The 21,986-nt window shown below is 35.2% G+C and overlaps 1 protein-coding gene across 3 annotated transcripts in view; it reads right to left on the bottom strand.

The window, feature by feature from the left end:
• Positions 1–21,731, bottom strand: part of b3gat1b (beta-1,3-glucuronyltransferase 1 (glucuronosyltransferase P) b) — a 30,220-nt gene extending 8,489 nt beyond the window's left edge. The window contains exons 1-5 of one of the 3 annotated variants that reach the window (XM_030153401.1): positions 21,496–21,731; positions 8,785–8,874; positions 5,269–5,420; positions 3,426–3,937; positions 105–401 (exon numbers count right to left, since the gene is read on the bottom strand). In XM_030153401.1, the coding sequence (XP_030009261.1) occupies positions 105–401; positions 3,426–3,937; positions 5,269–5,380 (921 nt within the window). In that variant the 5' untranslated portion in view covers positions 5,381–5,420; positions 8,785–8,874; positions 21,496–21,731. The remainder of the gene's footprint in view (positions 1–104; positions 402–3,425; positions 3,938–5,268; positions 5,421–8,784; positions 8,875–21,495) is intronic. The other 2 variants (XM_030153400.1, XM_030153398.1) reach the window with 2 other exon arrangements.
• Positions 21,732–21,986: the final 255 nt, after the last annotated feature.

Raw genomic sequence — 21,986 nt, 5'->3', positions numbered from 1 at the left:
AAAATGAGTTGGACCCCCTGGTCTGGAGGTAAATAACATCATCTAAAGGATAAAGTTCCAGTACATAAAGTATAAGAGGCATCTTTTCCAGTGTCGGTCCTTACCTTGGTGCAGTTGGAGGCTTTCGGCTCCAGGTCGTTCAGGGTGACCAGCTCCTTTAACAGACTGCTCTCCTGATAACCTCCCTTCACGCCGCGTAGTTTGAAATAAGCCTGAGGTTTGGACAGAATGAGGCGCAGGTTCACTGCGAACCCCGCCATGTCTATGGCAAAAGGCCGGTGGGGGTCGAACACAGTCTTCCAGCCGTACACTTTACCAAAGGTGTTGACTTTAGGGGACTCGTAACGGAGGCCGCCGACAAATGCCACAGGCCACACTGATACTTTCTTAGTGGATCGCATCTGGTGGAAGAAAACACAAGATCTGAATTAGAACAGGTTATACCTACAGATACGATATTCAATGAGAAGGTCACAGAGGTACTGAACATGATAAACTAACTATACAGGGTGGGGAAGCAAAATGTACAATGAACATTTAGTTGTTTTTTCTCAGCAGGCACTACGTCAGTTGTTTTGAAACCAAACATATATTGATGTCATAATCATACCTAACACTATTATCCATACCTTTTCAGAAACTTTTGCCCATATGAGTAATCAGGAAAGCAAACGTCAAAGAGTGTGTGATTTGCTGAATGCACTCGTCACACGCCCCAAAAATTATCTACTAGCCCAAAAATGTATCCACTATAAGAAAAAAAAGTGATCAGCCCAAAAATTATCCACCATAAAAAAAGAGAACAGCCCAAAAATTTTCCACTATAAGAAAAAAAGAGAACAGCCCAAAAAATTATCTACTATAAGAAAAAAAAGTGAACAGTCGAAAAATTATCCACCATAAAAAAAAGAGAACAGCCCAAAAATTATCCACTATAAGAAAAAAAGAGAACAGCCCAAAAAATTATCTACTATAAGAAAAAAAAGTGAACAGTCGAAAAATTATCCACCATAAAAAAAAGAGAACAGCCCAAAAATTATCCACTATAAGAAAAAAAGAGAACAACCCCAAAAATTATCTACTAGCCCAAAAAATTATCCACTATAAGAAAAAAAGTGAACAGCCCAAAAATTATCCACTATAGGGTGGGGAAGCAAAATTTACAATGACCATTTAGTTGTTTTTTCTCAGCAGACACTACGTCAGTTGTTTTGAAACCAAACATATACTGATGTCATAATCATACCTAACACTATTATCCATACCTTTTCAGAAACTTTTGCCCATATGAGTAATCAGGAAAGCAAACGTCAAAGAGTGTGTGATTTGCTGAATGCACTCGTCACACCAAAGGAGATTTCAAAAATAGTTGGAGTGTCCATAAAGACTGTTTAGAATGGAAAGAAGAGAATGACTATGAGCAAAACTATTACCAGAAAGTCTGGAAGATACTATGAAAGAAGAATGGGAGAAGTTGTCACCCCAATATTTGAGGAACACTTGCGCAAGTTTCAGGAAGTGTGTGAAGGCAGTTATTGAGAAAGAAGGAGGACACATAGAATAAAAACATTTTCTATTATGGACATTTTCTTGTGGCAAATAAATTCTCATGACTTTCAATAAACTAATTGGTCATACACTGTCTTTCAATCCCTGCCTCAAAATATTGTAAATTTTGCTTCCCCACCCTGTATATATATATATATAAAATATAAATAACTATGGTGTGAGATTAGAATAGAATAGATTAGATTAGAATTGATAGAAATTTATTGATCCCATTGGCAGAGCCATCAGGAAATGGACATTCTAATAGCAGCACAAACACCAAATATATACATAAGAAATATTACAAGAAAATAATTTTAAAATTATTATATTTTACTAATAATATACTATTGAGCACTGATAGGAAGTCATATATGGACTTTGATTTGGGTCTGTGACCTTTGACCTTGAAGGGTCAAACTCAAGGTCCACAATGTCTACATTTCAACAATCTGTTTCTCCAAAACTACAGGTCGGATTCACTTCAAATTTTTTATGTACCTTCCTTGGGACAATGTCTACAAAATTTGTTCACAGTTTTTTTTTTCTTTTTTAGAAATTTAGATTTTTACATTTTTGACACATCTTTGAAATATTAAAAACTTGCCTTTACTTATAACAGTCCATATTTTGATGGTTTACAACATTAAATGGTTAGAGATATCAATATAATTCCTATTGATCACTGATAGAAGTCATATATGGACTTTGACTGAATTAGTCGAGTTCTCCTCCAGTGAAAGTACCATCCACTTCTATAGGGAGTAGGGATGGGAATCGATAAGAATTTAACAATTCCGCTTCCATTATCGATTTCGATTATCGATCTGATTCCTTATTGATTCTCATTGGGTGAGGGAATAAAAGAGTACAAACAGGTGTGCTTGCATTAACTGTCTTTTATATTTCCATCTGCACAGAAAATATAACATATACAGAATGTACAAATAATAAGAACAGATGACGCTGCACCCAGTTTCGGGGGGGGGGGGTACAGTGATAGTGAAACTAAAGACGCTTTACTAATTCCTCCATTGCCGCATGTGGAACCGGTTCCACTCTGCTCGTCTCCCGTTGTTGTGCACCTCATTTTCTTCCCCCTACCTTCATAAGCTTGTATTTGAGGGGGTATGACGTTTGTTGCCCGCACCGGAACTGGAACTGGGCCCAGATGACGGCCTGGTGTTCACTCTGCCGCTAGATTCACAAGCGCCGCTGAGTAGAGAATCAAATGAATCACATGTGGACAAATGTTTGAGAAGATTGGAGGGATTCCACCCTTTAGAAGAAATGGAAGCTTTGACAGAGTTCAACTGGACCTGGTGTGGTCTGTTTGGACCTGGTGTGGTCTGTTTGGACCTGGTGTGGTCTGTTTAGACCTGGTGTGGTCTGTTTGGACCTGGTGTGGTCTGTTTGGACCTGGTGTGGTCTGTTTGGACCTGGTGTGGTCTGTTTAGACCTGGTGTGGTCTGTTTAGACCTGGTGTGGTCTGTTTAGACCTGGTGTGGTCTGTTTGGACCATTTCTGCCTCAACATCATGTTGGCTACGTTCGGACCAAAACAATGCAGCATATGTGTGACGTCATCGCGCATGCGCAACGAAGACAGAATCGTTAAGCAGAATCGTTAAGCAGACAGGAAACGATTCCAAGTAATCAAGGTACTGGGATCCGATTCTCAAAAAGAACCAGTTCTCGAGTCCCATCCCTAATTGTCAGACAGATCCCTTCCATCCAGACCACAGGACTCTAACGTAGAAACAAAACCTGACAACCTCCCAACGTCACTGTGGTATTGATTTTTGATAGAACATGACTCAGATCCAGGGACACTGGTCTTATTTTGTTGTTTATAAAAGGAATCTCACTGCGTCTCACCTCCTCAAACAGCTCCAGACTGTAGGTGTTGTCATCGTCTGCGAAGTAGACGATCCCGGCCTGGCTGTTGTTGATGTTGAAGGTTTCCCGGAGCCAGCGAAGGGCCAAGTTCCTCTGTATGGTGCCTCTGGGTATCCGGGGGTCCCTGGTGTCCCCTCGTACCTTGTAGTTCCTGGGCGTCTCCACGTTGAGGTGCGTGTAGTTGAGGCCAGTGTCGCGGAGAAGCCGGCTGACCAGAGGCGTCCTCTTCTGGCCGTCCTCCACCAGGATCCAGTGCAGGTTGGGGACGTGGAGCAGGGTGTTGGCCAGGCGGGTCAGCTCCGCCTTCTGCACCGGACGGCTGTAGGTGGGGGTGATGACGTGGATGGCGGGGAGGATGTCGGACCACGGCGGAGGGCGGCTGTACACATACTCGGTGCGTACCACCTCCACGATGTCCCGGTTCTGAGGCGAACAGGACTCCTTAAAGGCGAACGTGTTCCTGGAGTTGGATCGACCATCACCTCTGTCATCTGAGCAGAAGAAAAACCACCACAGTCACCGATAGAGCTTCTGCAGTCACATGTGGATGGACAGATGCAGTTTACCGTTTTAAATGAGGGAAATATATTCAATTTAATGTCATTTCCATCATACACTATAAGGTGTTTTATCAAATCATAACTCAGGGATACGATGATAGGGTCAATGTGTATTATTGTTATCATTAGTAGCAGTAGTATAAATCAATCTATCTATCTATCTATCTATCTATCTATCTATCTATCTATCTATCTATCTATCTATCTATCTATCTATCTATCTATCTATCTATCTATCTATCTATCTATCTATCTATCTATCTATCTATCTATCTATCTATCTATCTACCTATCTATCTATCTATCTATCTATCTATCTATCTATCTATCTATCTATCTATCTTCTTCATTGTGCAACTTATTTGTGTTTGTTTTTGTCCATTTTCTTGCCTATTTTGTTGTTGTCTCTTTTATTATTATTATTATTATTATTTTGTTTTGTGTCATTTTATTCATTTTTCACAAATTTTTCTGTTTATTTTTTTGTCTTTACTCATTTTGATGCACGTTTGTCCATTTTCTTGCCTATTTTGTTGTTGTCTTTATGATTATTATTATTATTATTATTTTGTTTTGTGTCATTTTATTCATTTTTCACACATTTTTCTGTTTATTTTTTTGTCTTTACTCATTTTGATGTACATGTTTGTCCATTTTTGTCCGATTTTTCCCTCATTTTGTTCACTTTTTAAAAAAAAATTGATCAGATGTTTTTATTTGTGGATCTATCTAAAAGATCTATCTATCTCATTGTGCTACTTATTTGTGTTTGTTTTTGTCCATTTTCTTGCCTATTTTGTTGTTTTTGTCTCATTTTATTAATTTTTCTGCTTTTTTTTTGTCTATTCATTTTTATGTTAATTTTTGTTCACTTTTTTCCCTCATTTTGTTAACTTTTTAATCTATCTATTATTATTATCCTCACCATCATTATTATTAGTAGTAGTGGTATAAGTCTTTATCTATCTATCTATCTATCTATCTATCTATCTATCTATCTATCTATCTATCTATCTATCTATCTATCTATCTATCTATCTATCTATCTATCTATCCATCTATCCATCTATCCATCCATCCATCCATCCATCCATCCATCCACCCACCCATCCATCCATCCATCCATCCATCCATCCACCCACCCACCCATCCATCCTTGGGGGTACTTCACTAAAAAAGTATATTTTCGGGGGTAATCCACTGTAAAAAGTTTGAGAACCACTGCTGTATATGTACACTGTACATCATTAGTTAGTTTTTACCTTTCCTTGTGGCGAGCAGCGGTGTGATGGCGCTCTGATGCCAAACGGTGATGAGCAGCGTCCACGGCAACACGATCAACACGATGGCGACGATATCTCGTCTCTTCGGCATCTCCAGGGTCAGACCGGCGTCATGTCACTACCTGAGGAACATATGACACAAAACACAGCGCAAAAAAGGTTCAAATTCAGGAAAAATAACAAGAAAGACTGTTTATTTATCTAATACATGACTTTCATTTACTCTTTCATACATGAATTATTATAAAACTGAGTAGGCTGTGTGTCCAATTGGATTATTTTATGTGAGATGCATATATTGCATGATGAAAAATACATTCTATGGACAAAAGTATGTGGACACATTGAATTTAGGTGTTTCTTTTCTAACAGGGTTCTGGGATACAAAACAATAATGACAAATGTTAGAAGTTTAGTATAGTTTTATATTGTGATAAATATTTAAATGGTTAGTTTGGTTTAAATGATCATCTTTGCTTCTAAAATGCCTCAGAGATGGTTTTTATTTCATTTTCCTCAACACTGATTTTTTTCCTCTATCCATGACTATGATTTTAAATGTTCTACCTCTGAATTTCTAAAATATGTTTCGTGCTCTGACTGTAAATAATAATGTTCTACCACAACTAACCATCTGCTTTCTTCACATCTCACTGAGGAAGAAAAATCTCTCCCATTAAACTTCAGGAAAATATTGATGTTTATAAACTATATGGACAAAAGTATTGGGACACATCATGTCAACAGCTGTAAGGTGTCCTGTTCATGAGGATTTGAGAGAAAAACATCAATATTATTATTTCTAGTCAGAGAAATTTAGAAGTAGAACATTTGAAATCATAGTCATGGATTTAAAAAAAAAAGAAAAAGAAAATCAATATTGGGAGAAATTAAGTCAAAACCATCTCTGAGGCATTTTAGAAGCAAAGATAATTTACACCAAACTAACCAATGCACTGAAATTTATCTCAATATAAAACTATATTATGACATTAGTCATTATTGTTTTGTATCCCAGACCCCTTTTAGAAAAGAAACACCTGAATTCAACGTGTCCACATATTTTTGTCCATATTGTGTATTTTTCAGCATTGTGTCCAACAGCCGCTCTCCGTAAAGACGACATACGATTAATTTAGGAAAACTTAATCTAAAATGTAACTGTAGTGTATGTTACACATATGTGTTAATTCCAATGATAATGTAGAAAAATATATTAATTAATCAAACAATCCATGCAGTAATTTAAGTTTTGTACTGGAGGATAGTTTTAACTGAAGTTTCAATAATCATCTATATGTATTTTCTTCATTGTCAAATAAAATAAATAATTCAAGGTGTTTTCTTCTAATCATACTGAATGTGAGGATGGGTCATTTCATACTTGTATATTTTTATGCTGTATAACTGGACAAACCTTAGTTTTTGGTATTTTTTTGCATCAGACAGACATATATTTCCAGACTAATATGCATTATCTCTGACTCCATTTAGTGATTTGATTTCTAAAAGCCTTTCTTTGCTTTCAGAGTTATATTTAGCATCATGTCTTTAGCTGGTGAATGGATAAAGTGGTTCACTGAGTCTCTAATGGCTCATCAGGTTATTACTATGTGAAGTGCAGTATCTATAGGAGGAGGCCTCTGTGTGGACCGTCAGCTCAGTGTAGCTGAAAGGCACGTCCTCCCAGGAAGGAGGCGTTTGGTTAAGGAGCAGTTTCAGGCTGCTGGAGCTGGAGCACAAGAGAAAATAGGTCAGAAAGTGCTGCGGGCTTGTCTTTTTGTCTGGTTTGAGAGGCTCCTGTGTTCTGGAGCTGGAGATGAGAGGGGGCCGAAGGGGTCAGGGCCTTTAGGGAAGCATCATAAACACAACAGAGTCCCTTTTCAGTTTGGGTCATGGTTAATCAAACCAACAGCGTCATCTGTGGCTTAAATGATTTTCCAACCACTGATCCACACATATGCTTTAAAACAGTGACGTAAAGTGGAATTCGTCAGCTTTTCAGTGACATTACATTGTTCTGTAGAGGCTCCATAGTGATTATCATATATGCTCGACCCAATTTAACCCATAAAGACCCAGTGCTATTTTTGTGGCAGTTCCCAAATGATTTTTTTCTATATTTTTAACTTTTCTGAAGTGATTTATCATCATTTATTCTAATATTATGCTCAGTATTTTGAGCTTGAACTTGAAAAATAAAAACAATAATAATAATAATAATAATAACAATAATAATAATAATAATAATAATAATAATAATAATAATAATAATAATAATAAACATAATTATAATTATTTTCAGGTTCATATTTGTTCATGTTACGTTCAAGTACGGTTCGTAGATGTAAACATTTTCATTATGGAATTTGACTTTTTCACTAAAAAACAGAGAAAAAAACTTTGGAGTTGACATTATTTATAAGTTCTTATCCTATTATCTAAATTATTTTACTGGTTCGGCCCACTTTAGATCATATTAGGCTGAATGTGGAACTGAACTGAAACGAGTTTGACAGCCCTGCTGTAACGTCTGAACTCTTAAATCACTGACAGAAAATTCTTGTTCTTTGAAACTGGAATGTTTATTGGTCCATCTGAACAACCCCCAATTTTTTTTTCTAAATATCAATTTCCATATACGAGTTTCAATTTTGTATCATATTTGATACATCAGGTCTCAATGCTCAAATGGTCCCAGTTCTTCCTCCTTCCTCATTAATGACAGTCTTGTAGTGTCACTGGAAAGGCCTCTGATGAATAAACTCCTCCCCCTGGTGGATTATCTGTGTATTGCATGTATCTAATTGTATACATCAGGTTTTTCAAGAACATAAATATTACACTGATCATGTAGAGGGCTTCCAAACTCATGTATCAAATGTGATACGTTCAGTGTTATAAGGTTAATTTAATTTAATTTTTTTCTACATGCTTCTTAACTACTCCATGTACTATGTTTGGACCAAACCATAGAAACAAATTCCTGGTAGTTAAAAAAAAACAAAACAAAAACTCAGTGACACACATGACTTTGAATGTCTTCTGGGTAATTTTTAAACTTGCAAATTCATCCCATGAGCTGGACTGAACCCTTTGGAGGACCAGTTTTAGGCCACGGGCCGTATGTTTGACACCCTTTGTTTAGACCAAAACATTGTACAAAACTGATTGATTAGATTTTCCTCAATGAATGGATCTGAATTGTTTCAGAAAGGCATCAAATTAGAGCAGAGTCATTTATGTGGAAGGCTAAAACATCTACATTACAGCTCTTCAACATGTCATGTCCAGTTGTAAATGTTTTGGTTGAATAGGCAATTTCTAAAACTGTATTTATTAATTTATTTTTCATATTTTACTTGAACATTTTCATTTTGTTTTTTTAAAATATGTATATTGGCAAAACTCTTTTTATAGTAGAAACTGGGGACAAAATGGAAATGGAGAAGTTGAGAATAAATCAGTATGAGGTGATCTACAGTACGATCTTACCTTTGTTTTTGGCACATGGTTCTGCAGACTTTGTATGAAGAAGCACAAGAAAGAAAAGAGCGTTTGCACCAGTGGTTGAACTGATGATTCCTGCAAAAACAAAACAGAAATAGGACCAGTGTCAGGTTTTTCACTGCTGTTCCTATCCATGACATTTATGCTGTTCACAACAGTTTCAGAATGAAAAAATGTCAAATAAAAGTATAAAAGTGTGTTTCTTTTCTTTAATATTCAAAGTGCTGCAGGTTGCGACCACACCGCCGCTGCATCAGCCTTTGTTTCCTTTTTCTTCATGAGACAGATCCTGCGCCGGTTAATCACACGTCTTTAGGCATAATTAATCCTTGATTAAAAGGGATCAACTCCAGCCTGAGATCAAATGTCATGGCGGCTAATTAACCCATCAGGATAGGTTTAATAGGGTCATGTTTAAACAGCACATCGCTGAAACTGACAGGCTAATTATCTATGCACGAAGTAGTGAAAAGCACCGGCTCAGTCTGAGCTTCAGCAATTTGCATCACAATCTGGAGGGAAGTCACACGGATCTACTGAAAAGCACAATGATGTGAAGAAAGGTGAGAGGATGTGGGATCATGAGTGAAAAAGAAAGTGGAAAAAATGAAACAAAGCTCTTCCATTAGTCTGTTTTCAAAGTTCAACTGGACTGGTTTTTCCTCCATGAGGCTGAATCTGGTTAAATAAAGATGAAAGAAAACAAGTGTTCAGAGAACGCAAACCTCCACCTAGCACCCCGAACAGTGTGCATGTGTGGATCGACTATTTCTGTTTAAATTCAACAGTTTCCAGGTTGTTCCATACAGCAGAAAAAGCTGAAGCTTGGTACCAGTCATGTGTCTGTCCAATTATATTCAATTCCAATCAATATTTGTTGAGTTCAAATGAAAAATGTGTGGTAAATGGGATTTTCAGTGTTAAATGTAAATGTCCACAGAGTCCACATTCCACAGTGGATGTGGACAATTTAGTTCCAGGTACAAGATATTGTTCTAAGCTACAGGTGGATCAACTTGGAGGTTAATCGGAGTCGTTTTGAATTTTTGATGAATTTTGGAAAATTGTTCAATGATGACAGATGGAAAATTGTAGATGTTGTGACCTTGAACTCTGGCCTACTTGCCCCAAAATTGAATGGGTTGGTCCCAGGGCCTAGGCCTATCTGTGGGGAAGATTTGGGACAGATGGGTGGAAGAGTTTTCCTGTAAAGTTGCTAACAAACAAACAAACAAACAAACAAACAAACAAACAAACAAACAAACAAACAAACACACACGCAAAGCAAAGTGATCCCAATACCTCCTGGTGGAGGTAATAAATAAAACAACCTTAAATCTAATACCATACTCAGACCAAACATGAAGTCAGTTTCTTAAAGTCAATGTAAAAATGTTAAGACATACTAATTCCCATGCCTAGTTATGGTTGCTAACATACGATTGGACAGTAGATATAGCTATAGTTCCTTTATTACTTGTATATATTTTTAAATACGTTTTTTTTTTTTTTGTAGTATAGAGTTAGTTTTTTCTATATTTAGTAGTATTTAGTATTTTAAAAGTATATATATTTAGTATTTTATCTTGTTTTTGTATATTGTCAATATTTTTCCATATTTTGGGTGATATTTTTAGTCTTTTTTGCACTTTAAGTGTTTGCTGCTTAACAGATTTTCATTGTTCCTGTAACTGTGACAATGAAATTCTATTCTATTCTATTCTATTCTATTCTATTCTATTCTATTCTATTCTATTCTATTCTGTCTGAGTCTGTTCTACCCCTAATGCTCCTTAAAACTTCATACATTATTTGAGATTATTGATGTTTATAAAAGAAAGACACTTCCTTGAAGACATTTTTAGCTTCTAACCTCCACAGATCAATGTCCAAACATTTTTAAATGTCTTTTTAGATGTTTATACAGTATGTGTAAATAAACAAATAAAAATCCATCCTTTATAAGAATATTTTAATGCTTATATTTACATTATGATGTTTATAAGTGAATATTAAAGGCTTCTGTTCTGTAATGGTATTAGCAAAATAAATCCATTTCTTATTTTTCTCTTTACGTTTCATTTTTCAGTCATTTGTGGTTTTTCTATCTGTCTTTTTTTCTGCACTTGTTTGTTGTTGATTTTGAAATTTCCCCATGGTGGGATAAATAAAGTCTCATCTTATCTTATCTTATCTTATCTTATCTTATCTTATCTTATCTTATCTTATCTTATCTTATCTTATCTTATCTTATCTTATCTTAATTGTGATTAAAGTATATTTATTCTATGATATTCTTTAATTTTCAGAGAATTCACCTTTAGCTTCTTTCTCGTAGAGGCTCTTTGTGCATAGAATGAATCAGACGGTCCATTTTCAGGGGCATTTAGGACTGAACTCCTCATTAGTGCCTCTGAGTGTGTGTTCTGCAGTTAAAGGTCATGCTCACAGTATCATTGGAAAGACGACGAAACATGATAAAGCATGATGTCCTTCTCCTGCTGATTTAATTTAGGTGATTTGGGTGGAAACTCGGGTCCATTCAACCTGTTGAAATGGGCAAGTTCAGCCTTTTGTTTCGAAGGTTTGAAGAAAATCCAGGTTTATGAGCGACCTATGGGGTAAATGTTATCGATCTGTGTAGGACAGCGGCTTGTGCATCTGACCTAGACTAGAATTCACTTGAAACTGCAGAACAGGGCTGTCAAACTCATGTTAGTTCAGTTCCACCTTCAGCTAAATTTGATCTGAAGTGGGCCGAACCAGTAAAATAATGACAAAATAATATATAAATAATGTCAACTCCAAACTTTTATCTGTTTTAGAGCGAAAAAAGTAAATTTACATTACGAAAAGGTTTACATCTACAAACTCTCCTTTCAAAAGAGGCGAATAACATGAACAAACGGAAAAAAACAAGTGTAATTTTAACAATATTCTGCCTCAGTTTATCATTTACACATGTACATTAGAACTTATAGATGACAGTGGATCTACAAACACGCAAAACATTTAGTAACAGGCAGAATATTGTTAAAATTGTACTTACTTTTCTTAAGACATTTCAGGTTGTTCATATTTGTTCAGGTTATTCACATTTTTTTGTGAAATTATTCTTTGTTTTAGTGTAAATACATGAAAATATTTATATTTTGGCTAAAATTTACTTAGGGGGTCAAATAAGTGACCATTTTTGTCTAAAAAAAAAGTTGTCATAAATGCATAGAAGTGTGTGTAAATAATGCTAATCCATTTGTGCACAGACTACTGATATTATTTGACAGTGGAAGCTCTACGTATTTTCAGAAATATTGGATTTGGAATAGCACGTGTATGTGAAAACTTTTGCTGGTGGACGGATGTGACATTACCCATGATGCTCTGGTCAGTACCAGTACTTTATTAGGAATAAACTGATAGACTTACTATTGATAATTCTGCTCTTCTTCATAAATGTTAGTATTGTGGATCTAAAACAATCCCAGCTGACACAAAAACACTAAATGTGTCAGTGGACGGATGTGACATGGTTGTTGTGGATCCCATCATACTGATGCTCTGCAGCCATGTCAGCGTTTACACTAATGATCCCTGTGCAAAAACTAGGAGCACTATTATTTATTGGATAGTTTATCATCAGAGTAAAGAGGAAAGAACAATATAGAATTGTTATTTCTTTATAAAAATGCTTATTATTAGAAAACTGTTGATGTAAACAGTGCTGTGTGCCATTCTTCATGTATGTATTGGTGGAACAGAAGCAGGATGGATCAGCACCATACTCCAGACTGAACCTGTACAAATAAAACATGTGATATGTAGAAGAGAATCTGGGAAGAAAAACTGGGGAATCTGAAAGAATAGAAGATTTGTTTTTCAGGTAAATTCAGTTCAAATAGAACTTGTCCATTTGTGACATGAAAATATAGCATTAATTGTGCTGAAATTGGACATTTTTGAGCTAAAAACATAGTTCATATGAGCATCAACATGTTGAACAGAACTGAAATCCTGTAAATTTGCAGAACTTGCATTTACCAACACAAAGTTCCTTTGGATTCACTGAGATTGATTTCTTATGCACAAAGACAGAAATAAGACCTCTAAGCAAATTTTAGCTGATTTACAAAGAGAAAAATTTGGAGTTGTCATTATTTATATGTTATTATGGTAGTATTTTACTGGTCTGACCCACCTGAGACTGAATCAGTCTGAATGTGGAACCTGAACTAAAAGGATTGTTCATTTCTTCAGTGTAATTTTTGCATTTCACAAATTCATCCTAAGGGCCGGACCGGACCCTTTGGTGGGCTGGATTTGGCCCCCGGGCCGCATGTTTGACCCCTGTGCTGTAGAAGATCTCTGCACTTTAAGACAAAGAAACTATGACTGCAATACTTAAACAACCGGGGAGGAAAACAAAACCTGATGCTCTATACAGTTTATACTCGACCAAATTTATTATGTATGAAACGATAAAGTGGGAGCTTACAGGCAAACAGATAAAGCAAAGAAAAAAAGAGACAGGTAATTATTGATAAAAATAAAACCTCCAATTGGACCGTCTTCCTGACAGATGCTCTGCAACACAATTATCCCTGTCAATCAAACTGCAGCTTCCAGCCCTGAAGGCTGGGATGAGTTTGCACATCATACATCTGCATTACAGATTTTTACTGTGGTCCACGTCCTGCACAAGCCGCTCACTGAATAATATAATGACTGGATGGGCCTTTTCCCAGCGGTGTTTATCAGTGTGGCAACGAAGGAGATGATTTCAACTCATTTATAAAATATAATAATAATAATAATAATAATAATAATAATAATAATAATAATAATAATAATAATAATAATAATACATTTTATTTGTATAGTGCTTTTCATTGTACTCAAAGACACTTTACATACAGCAGATAAAAACAGAAACTAAGCAAACGACAAGCACCGGATATGAAGCAAGAAAGTATTAAAAACTATTACAGAAAGGCTAGGATTGATAACATTTCTGGTATTTACAACATATACACTATATGGACAAAAGTATTGGGACACGTTGAATTCAGGCGTTTCTTTTTTAACAGGGGTCTGGGACACAAAATAATAATAACAAAAATAATGAAATTCAAACTTAGAACCCATCTGCCTAGGACCGCTTTCTCTTTGTGATCACAATTGCATTGTCCAATTTCTTAACTTGCCTTTTACTTTTTACTCTATGTTTTATTGCTTGTCTTATGCTCTTCTTGTTTATTGTACAGTGTCCTTGAGTGCCAAGAACGGCACACATTAATAAAATTCATTCTTCTTCTTCTTCTTCTTATTATTATTAAATGTCATAATATAGTGTAATATTAGGATAAATATCATTTCATTGGTTATTTTTGTTTAAATTGTTATCTTTGCTTCTAAAATGCAAGAAAATATTGGTGTTTATATGCCACATCAGCATGAACAGGACATCTCACGTGTCCCAATATTTTTGTCCATATAATTTATAAGCACCAACAAATCAGAACAAATCAGTTACAGCTAACAGTTTTTTATCGGGCCGTGGTCGCATGAAATGGATTGCCAGGGTTTCTGTTATTGGAAAATGACAGAAAATGTTTTCAAAAGAAATTTAAAATTTTCTTGTTCACACAATAGACATGATATTGAAATAGTATTGATAATATTGAAATGTGTCTTATGGTTTGTATCAGACAGCTATTGTTTGGTGAATAAGCAGTTTGTTTATTTTTATTGCATTGGTGTGTGTGTGTGTGTGTGTGTGTGTGTGGGGGGGGGGGGGGGGCTGAATGGTGTAAAATTCACAGAAATAATTAAACTTGTAATGTAACGTAGAGGAGACCCCAGGAAGAATAGCAACTGATGTTTCACTTTCTAATGGGGATCAGAATAAATGAAATGAAATAAAAAATATTTTTAGAAATTTAGAGGTAGAACATTTAAAATCATAGTCATGGATAAAAATAAATAAATAAATAAAAAAAACCTAAAAAAAAAAACTAAATCCATGTTTGAAGTAAAAACATAAATGAGGTATTTTGGAAGCAAAGATAATTTAAACCATCTACTAACCATCTACTTTCTTCACGTTTCACTGAGGAAGAAAAATCTTTCCCATTAAACTTTAAGGAAATATTGATGTTTATAAACTATATAGACAAAAATATTGGGACACCTCATGTCTACATCATGTCTCCTGTTCATGAGGATTTGAGATACAAAAAAACCCCAAAAAAACCATCAATATTATTAATATTAATTTTAGAGGTAGAACATTTGAAATCATGGTCATGGATTAAAAAAAAAAAGAAAATCAATATTGGGAGAAATTAAGTCAAAACCATTTCTGAGGCATTTTGGAAGTAAGGATAATTTAAACCAAACTAACCAATGCAATGATATTTATCTCAATATAAAACTATATTCTGACATTAGTCATTATTGTTTTGTATCCCAGACCCCTGTTAGAAAAGAAACACCTGAATTCAACATGTCCCAATACTTTTGTCCATATAGTGTACATATGAATTGCTGTATTTTAGTGGCTGGTGTAACACATCCACACTTGTTCTTCCTGTGTTTCTGAAGCTAAAACAGATTTTCTAACCCTTTGTTCATGGAGGAATTCCTTTGGATCCACGTGGACAATGCAGCATTGTTTTCATCAGCTGTTAATGTCACAGTTTTACTGTATGAAAGCGCTGAACAATAAAGTCGATTTAAGCATCCAACAAACCAGCCGACAGTTTTTACACCCACCAGGTCCAATAACGACCCTCATAAAAGTGATCGATACAGATTTACCCCCACTGGAATATTTTCCTCTGACCGCAGTGCAAGCTTGCATCTATTTGTGAACAACGCTTCGTTAGCGTTCTCCAGACGACACCGCTACTAACTCTGCAGACAACCGACATGTTCCACTCCCAAACAGGTTCTAATAGTTTGGGGTCATTCCATGTAATTTCATGAAGTGGTCCCCACCTGACCCTCTCAGATTTTTCTAAATTTTTACATACTTCTAGTACATTATATATGATGGGAAAATCCAAAATTTCAAGGCTTAATTGTAAATAGTTCCAAAGTTCTGACCATTTGAAGTAGGTAGGGGTACCTGAAAACAGCGACCAAAATTGTAACTTGAAATTTTCATCTATTTTCAGGCTTCTATAACTTCTGAACAAGAGCTAGAGGTCTGAAATTTTCAGAATCATTTCACAGGAATCTATAGTCCTAAGAAATGTGACAATATTTACTTAGAATTAATAACTGCATGTTACAGAGAATGACAAAGTTGAGATTTTATCCATCGCAAACTTCTAAAATGCTACTTTTGGCCACTCATTACACAAAAACTAATCATCATCTTCATTAGAAATTTGATGTGCTATAAGTAGACCAGATATAGCACATCAAATTTCTAATGAATATGATGATTAGTTTTTGTGTAATGAGTGGCCAAAAGTAGCATTTTAGAAGTTCACGATGGATAAAATCTCAACTTTGTCATTCTCTGTAACATGCAATTATTAATTTTATGTAAATATTTTCACATTTCTTAGAACTATAGAGTCCTGTGAAATGATTCTGAAAATTTCAGACCTCTAGCGCTGGTTCAGAAGTTATAGAAGCCTGAAAATAGATGAAAATTTCAAGTTACAATTTTGGTCACAATTTTAGGGTACCCCTACCTACTTCAAATGTTTAAAACTTTGGAACTATTTACAATTAAGCCTTGAAATTTTGGATTCTCCCATCATATATAATGTACTAGAAGTATGTAAAAACTGAGAAAAATCTGAGAGGGTCAGGTGGGAAATTTTCTTAAAATCTGTTGATTTCATATGGAATGACCCTTTTGGATTATTCATTATAGTTTAGTTTTATTTAGTTTTGACTTTTTTTTTCTCTAATTCAGTTACTTTTAATTGGTTTTTAGAGCAGGTTTGCTAGTTTTTATTAGTTTTCATTTTTTTTTCTAAATGCTTAGTTTTAGTTTAGTTTTAGTATTAAGTTTAGTTTAGTCGTCTCTTTTCTCTTCTTCTCTGTCGTCGTATTCAAATAAATCCCAGACAGGACTCTGCTGCTTTAGTCTCCATGTTTCCAGGTAGAGTGGGGACCAGAAGACGACTGGAAACCACAGGTGAACACAAGTGACGGACCAAAAAGTGTCGTATGGTGCCGCTAGCTAAAATTGCAAGAGCGAAACAAAACGATTTTGTATCAATCCGACATTGACAAAGACAAAAACGAAGGGAATTTTATCCATAATTTTTATATATTTTAGTTAGTTTTGTAAACACACAATACAGTTTCAGTTAGTTATCATTTTTTCTTTTAATTATAGTTTTCATTTATTTCAGTTAATGAAAATGTTTTTACAATTCTAGTTTTCGTCATTTCGTTAGTTTTCGTTAATGATAATAACCTTGGTTTGTACCGTATAAAATCTGATCAGAGTAGCTTCACATGTACTCAGTTACTCTGGCTGAAGTCGCTCTTTGGTCTCTATGACACACCTGATGTCGGCACCGATAACAGATCAAAGGTGGCACCGTCCTCACTCTGCACCACTCGAACAAACATCCTCACATGTGGTTGAATATATGTCCCAGCCTGTGAAGACTATAAATAGGTCCCTCTGATATCAGACGTCTCTTTAATTCTGGTCTCACTTGGGAAATCCATACTAATGTTGTCCATGCTAATGGCGGCCAAATGGCATGAGCCGCTGGAGGCTACGAGGCAGGCGGCGAGCGGCCTGATGAAAACTCTTCAAATGAAGGGTAACGAGGATGGAGAAGAAAAGAATGACGGGTGGGAAACAGACACTGTCCTGCAACCTTTGGATTGTGTCTGAATTCAGCCCACGGGGTTTTAGAAAAGAAAACTACAGGCGTAAAGCCTTCTTCTAGAAACACCACAGGCTAATTAGAGCCAAAGAAAAGACGAAAAACAGAACCAGGAGTCAACGTCATGCAAGCTTTCATCCTACTCTTCAGCTTTTCTTCTCCTAAATACTAAAACTGGTCCATAAATTATACTCCTAATGCACCTGGAAAACTCACCCGATATCAAAAAAGAAAAATAATAATGAAAAGTTGTCTTTAGTTAGTGACCCAGATGACGCAAAGAATGAAAAGTTAGAAAGATAAGATATGATAAGATATGATAAGATAAGATAAGATAAGATAAGATAAGATAAGGTTAGGTAAGGTAATATAAAATAAGGTAAGATAGGATAAGATAAGAAAAGAAAAGAAAAGAAAAGATAAGATAAGATAAGATAAGATAAGATAAGATAAGATAAGATAAGATAAGAAAAGAAAAGAAAAGATAAGATAAGAAAAGATAAGATAAGATAAGAAAAGATAAGATAAGATAAGAAAAGATAAGATAAGATAAGAAAAGATAAGATAAGATAAGATAAGATAAGATAAGATAAGATAAGATAAGATAAGAAAAGAAAAGATAAGATAAGAAAAGATAAGATAAGAAAAGAAAAGAAAAGATAAGATAAGAAAAGATAAGATAAGATAAGATAAGAAAAGATAAGATAAGATAAGATAAGATAAGATAAGATAAGACAAGATAAGATAAGATAAGATAAGATAAGATAAGATAAGATAAGATAAGATAAGATAAGATAAGATAAGATAAGATAAGATAAGATAAGATAAGATAGTCCTTTTTTCGTCCCACACAGGGGAAATTCCAGATTTCCAGCAGTGATAGTGGAGTATGAACAAAGCACACAAGAGTAAAAAAAAAGCAAAATCAAAAATAAAGACAAATCCAAAAAGCTCTAAACACTATTTACAGCTGTGCACATGCTGAACATGCCACAGGTTGGACACGTACACCTATACACACAGAATTCTACATATAGACATGTATCCAGATTCTACATGTGTTTATTGCTCAGAATTGTTTGTTGCAGTTTGTGCTGTGGAGGCTGACAGCTGCAGGACAGAGCTGCTGTACTGTCCTCTACTGCACACACTGTGGACACAACAGCCTGTCACTGATGGAGCTGCAGAACCTATGAAACCCTTCAACCTAATGAACACACACGGAAACAACGACTTTTACATCCATGCACATACATGAAAACATGTCAACTGTGAAAGAGGACACAAAATGACATGGAAGTATCAGCTGAATGGACTTTGGTTGTATTTATACAAACCAACAATAAAGTCATTCTAATGTTACTCCAAATGGAATAGAACTATAGAAGTAGTCAGAGTAAAAGTAGACTTCTTCTACTACTACTACTACTACTACTACTACTACTACTACTACTAGTACAACAACAACTACTGCTACTACTACTACTACTACTACTACTACTACTACTAAACTACTGCTACCGCTGCTACTACTACTACTACCTACTACTACTCCTACTACTACTACTATAACAACTACTGCTACTACTACTGCTACTACCACTACTATTACTACCTACTACTACTTCTACTACTGCTACTACTACTACAACTACAACAACTACTACTACTACTACTACAACAACAACTACTGCTGCTACTACTATTACAACTACTACTACTACTACTACTACCTACTACTACTTCTACTACAACTACAACAACAACAACAACAACTACTACTACTACTACTACAACTACTGCTACTACTATTACAACTACTACTTCTACTACTACTACTACTACTACAAGTACTACAACTACAACAACAACTACTACTACTACTACTACTACAACTACTGCTACTACTATTACAACTACTACTTCTACTACTACTACTACAAGTACTACAACTACAACAACAACTACTACTACTACTACTCAGACAGTATAATTCCTCCTCATAACCACATAATTATAATTACACATAATATTTTGCACACTTATTCATGCACACACACACACACACACACACACACACACACACACACACACACACACACACACACACACACACACACATATATATATATATATATATATATATATATATATATATATATATATATATATAATATTAAGTTGAATGAATAATTTATGGACTAAATTTTAAACAGGTGTAACTGAAAAGTGTTTATATGAAATGTCTTTAGTTTTTATTTATTATTTTATTTCTCAGTGGTCAGACTTTTTTCAATGCACAGATCAAGACAAACAACTGAATTGTTTACGATGTTAAATATTATAATGCTACTGAATGGATTTTAGAGTGAAACTGATTCATTTTGCTCTTAATAAAAAGATTGTAATACATTTTGCGCAGGCATTCAGTAAACATAAAATATGAATATATTATTGAATACGACACAAAATGTTATTTACAAACGTTTTTTACACATATTCAACAAGTTTGACTGTATTTTTCCTGTAGAATTAATTTGTTTACATTAAATATTATACAGGATGCACTGAGGACACTTGTAAATGCATGTTAATTATAATATTTTACAACTCGTTATGAAGCAGTGACTACATTTTTACAATGCACAGATAAAGACAAAAAGCTGAATTATTGTTGCGTGTTACTGAATGTCTTTTATAATGACATGGACACAGTTTGTTCATTTTTAAGTCAGTTATTTAGAATGTCATGCTGTTTTTGTGCCTTTTATTTTGTGAAATAACAAAAGTTTAATGATACTTTAGTTAAACAGTGCTAATGAAGTGACACAAACAGGTTTAGATTTCTTGGAAAACTTTAAAATATACTTTTATTTTAAAAAATCGAATACATTTTGTGCAGGCGCTCAGTAGATATAAAAACTGAACCAATTGTTTATGAAGTATTTACACATATTCAACAAGTTTGACAGTATTTTTTCTGTAGAATTAATTTGTTTGGATTAAATATTGTACACGATGCATTGAAGACACTTGTAAATGCATGTTAAATGGGATATTTTTGGACTCAGTGGTGCTCAGCGGTGACCACGTTTTCATGATGCACAGATAAAGACAAACAGCTGAATTATTGTTATGTGTTACTGAATGGCTTTTATAATGAAATGGACACATTTTGTTCATTTTTAAGTCACAAGTTTAGAATATTCTACTCTTTTTGTGCCTTTTATTTCATGAAATAACATAAAAGTTTAATGATACTTTAGTCAAACAGTGCTAATGAAGTGACACAAACAGGTTTAGATTACTTGAAAAACTTCTCTTTACTTCTCTTTTTACTTATTTATGTTTTTATTTTATTTTATTTTTATTTGATTTTTTATCTAAAGAGAAGAAAAGATAGAAAAAAAAGGGAAAAAAATAGAGAAAAAAGATTACTTGAAAAACTTTAAAATGTAGGCTACTTAAATTAAAAAATACATAATACATTTTTGAAGGCATTCAGCAGATATAAAATCTGAATCAATTTTTTGTGAAATATTTACGCATTTAACAAGTTTGGCTGTATTTTTCCTGTAGAATTAATTTGTTTACATTAAATATTGTACAGGATGCATTGAAGACACTTGTAAATGCATGTTAATTATAATATTTTTGGACTCAGTGGTGCTCAGCGGTGACCACGTTTTCACGATGCCCAGATAAAGACAAACAGCTGAAGTGTTGAAGCTGATTAAATATTCTACTGTTCTTCTGTTCAGACTCCTGTTCACACATTAATAATCTCCACGACTGCGTTACATCTGTGAGAAAAGCTGTGATCGTTACTTACAGAAACAGATAACGACTCTACCTCCTGGGTTTATCGGGCCCGGGCCTGTGACGTCCTGGTCCAGGATAAACCCGGCATGTGGGCAGCAGAGTTGGGTTGGGATGACGACTGTCCCGTTGGGTCCCGTCGGGTCCTGGCGTCCGGCGGCTGCTATCCAATCCTCGGGTCGGGTCGCGTCCTCAGTGCCAGCCCCTGCGGAGACAGCGGAGGTCATCCCTCTGAAAGAATGCTGCTTCTCATTGCAAAAACAAAGGCCGGGATTGTCAAAGCTGACGGCAAGGGGATGAGGCGGAGGGGCGGCCATGGCCGGAGGACGGGGACAATAGAATAAATCACATAAAAAATGTCACAGCCCCACAAATGGAATTCTGGCTCCGAGATGAAGCAGGACTTGAAAAACTGAGAGAGCCAAGCATAACGTGGGGTTTGTTTATCTGCGGCGTAAACAGCTGTGGTCACATGGTCCAGTAGTCAATAAGACAGTAAGCACA

Source organism: Sphaeramia orbicularis, chromosome 14 (genome assembly GCF_902148855.1).
Source record: "Sphaeramia orbicularis chromosome 14, fSphaOr1.1, whole genome shotgun sequence".
Classification (NCBI taxonomy): domain Eukaryota; kingdom Metazoa; phylum Chordata; class Actinopteri; order Kurtiformes; family Apogonidae; genus Sphaeramia; species Sphaeramia orbicularis.
This window is presented reverse-complemented; position numbering and strand designations above follow the sequence as displayed.